This window comes from Myotis lucifugus, unplaced genomic scaffold (assembly GCF_000147115.1).
Source record: "Myotis lucifugus unplaced genomic scaffold, Myoluc2.0 scaffold_97, whole genome shotgun sequence".
NCBI lineage: Eukaryota > Metazoa > Chordata > Mammalia > Chiroptera > Vespertilionidae > Myotis > Myotis lucifugus.
Genome location: NW_005871145.1, coordinates 793,496 through 795,157, shown reverse-complemented (window position 1 = coordinate 795,157; position 1,662 = coordinate 793,496). Strand labels below are relative to the sequence as shown.

The following is a 1,662-nucleotide window of genomic DNA, read 5'->3' as shown; positions in this document are numbered from 1 at the left end:
TAAATGAAATAAATCTGTCAGAAAAAGCTAAGAACCATATGATTTCATTCATATGTAGGATATAAAACTGACACTCATGAACACAAACAGCAATGTGGTGGCCAGAGGGAAGGAGATAAGAGGAAAAGGAGGTCCTAATATAAGGTGACAGGAGAAGATTTGACTTGGGTGGTGAATACACAGTGCAATATACACATCTTGTAACATAGAAACCCACACTGGAAACCTATATGATCATGTTGACCAATGTCACCCCAATCAAGTTAATAAATTTAAAAAAAACATTTGCTTTGGAGATGTAATTGTTGGAGAAATTACTACAAGAAATGAGAAATTTTGTGGCCAGAAAGATAAATATTTTATCCAGATAGATCTGAGCTGTATGAAACTGTCTTACTCTTGATTCTATATAATTAAACTATGAATCCTATAGAGGACTTTGCCTTTCCTACAGCCTTTTTAAAGGCACTCTTGACCTCTTTGTTCCTCAGGCTGTAGACCAGAGGGTTCAGCATGGGGATGACCATGGTATAGAACACAGATGCAATTTTATCTGTGTCCATGGAATGACTGGAGCTGGGCTGTAAATACATGAAGATGCTTGTCCCATAAAAGATGGAGACTGCAGTGAGGTGGGAAGCACAGGTGGAAAAGGCCTTTTGGCGGCCCTCAGATGAGTGCATTCTCAGGATGGTGATAAATATAAATAGGTAGGAGAACAAGATGATCATGACAGAAAAGAGGATATTGAAACCAACCACCAAAACAATAACCATCTCAGTGATGTAGTTGTCCGAACACGAGAGAGCCAAGAGAGGAGGAGCATCGCAGAAAAAATGATCAATCACATTGGACTTACAGAAGGAGAGCCTGAACATGTCCCCAGTGTGGATGGAGGCATTCAGGAAACCACAGATGTAGGAGCCTATGACCAGGCGTGCACACACACCTGTCGTCATGGTGGTGGTGTAATGCAGGGGTTTGCACACTGCTGCGTAGCGGTCATAGGCCATGGAGGCCAAGAGAAAATTTTCTACAGTGATGAAAGCTACAAAGAAAAAGAACTGGGTGACACAAGCATTGTAGTTGATTATTTTTTCTCCTCTGAGGAATCCTGCCATCACTTTGGGAGTGACAGCTGAGGAATAACCAAAGTCCACCAGGGAGAGGTTACTGAGGAAAAAGTACATGGGTGTGTGGAGACGAGCGTCCAACAGGATCAGGTTGATCATCCCCAGGTTCCCAAGCAGAGTGATGAGGTAGATGAGAGAGAAGATTATAAAGAGTGGGATCTGCAGTTTCGGGTCATCTGTTAGCCCCATAAGAATGAACTCAGTCACCTCGGTACTGTTTTCCATGAGGATTAATTGAGATTTATGTGGCTGCCCTGTAGCAATGAGAAAACAGAATCAGAATGACTAATGGAGATAAGACTCTGCTGAAATCAACCAGCATGTCTACTCTGCGGCTCATTTCACTGTTGCAACAGCATGTTTCCAGGAGTCTGTAGACTCCTATGTCACGGCTATGACAATAAAATGCAGTTGTAAATTATTGAGAGATCATAGAATATTCAGGTAGATGGATTTAGAGATAATATATCCTAATCTCCTAACTTCATAAAAGACTGAAATAAGATAAAGAGAAGAAAAGAAAGGAAGT

General features: G+C 41.3%; 1 protein-coding gene across 1 annotated transcript; it reads right to left on the bottom strand.

The window, feature by feature from the left end:
* Positions 1 to 413: 413 nt before the first annotated feature.
* Positions 414 to 1,358, bottom strand: LOC102418571 (olfactory receptor 5B12). Its single transcript, XM_006091852.1, has one exon. It carries the CDS (start codon positions 1,356 to 1,358, stop codon positions 414 to 416), a length of 945 nt encoding a protein of 314 aa, XP_006091914.1.
* Positions 1,359 to 1,662: the final 304 nt, after the last annotated feature.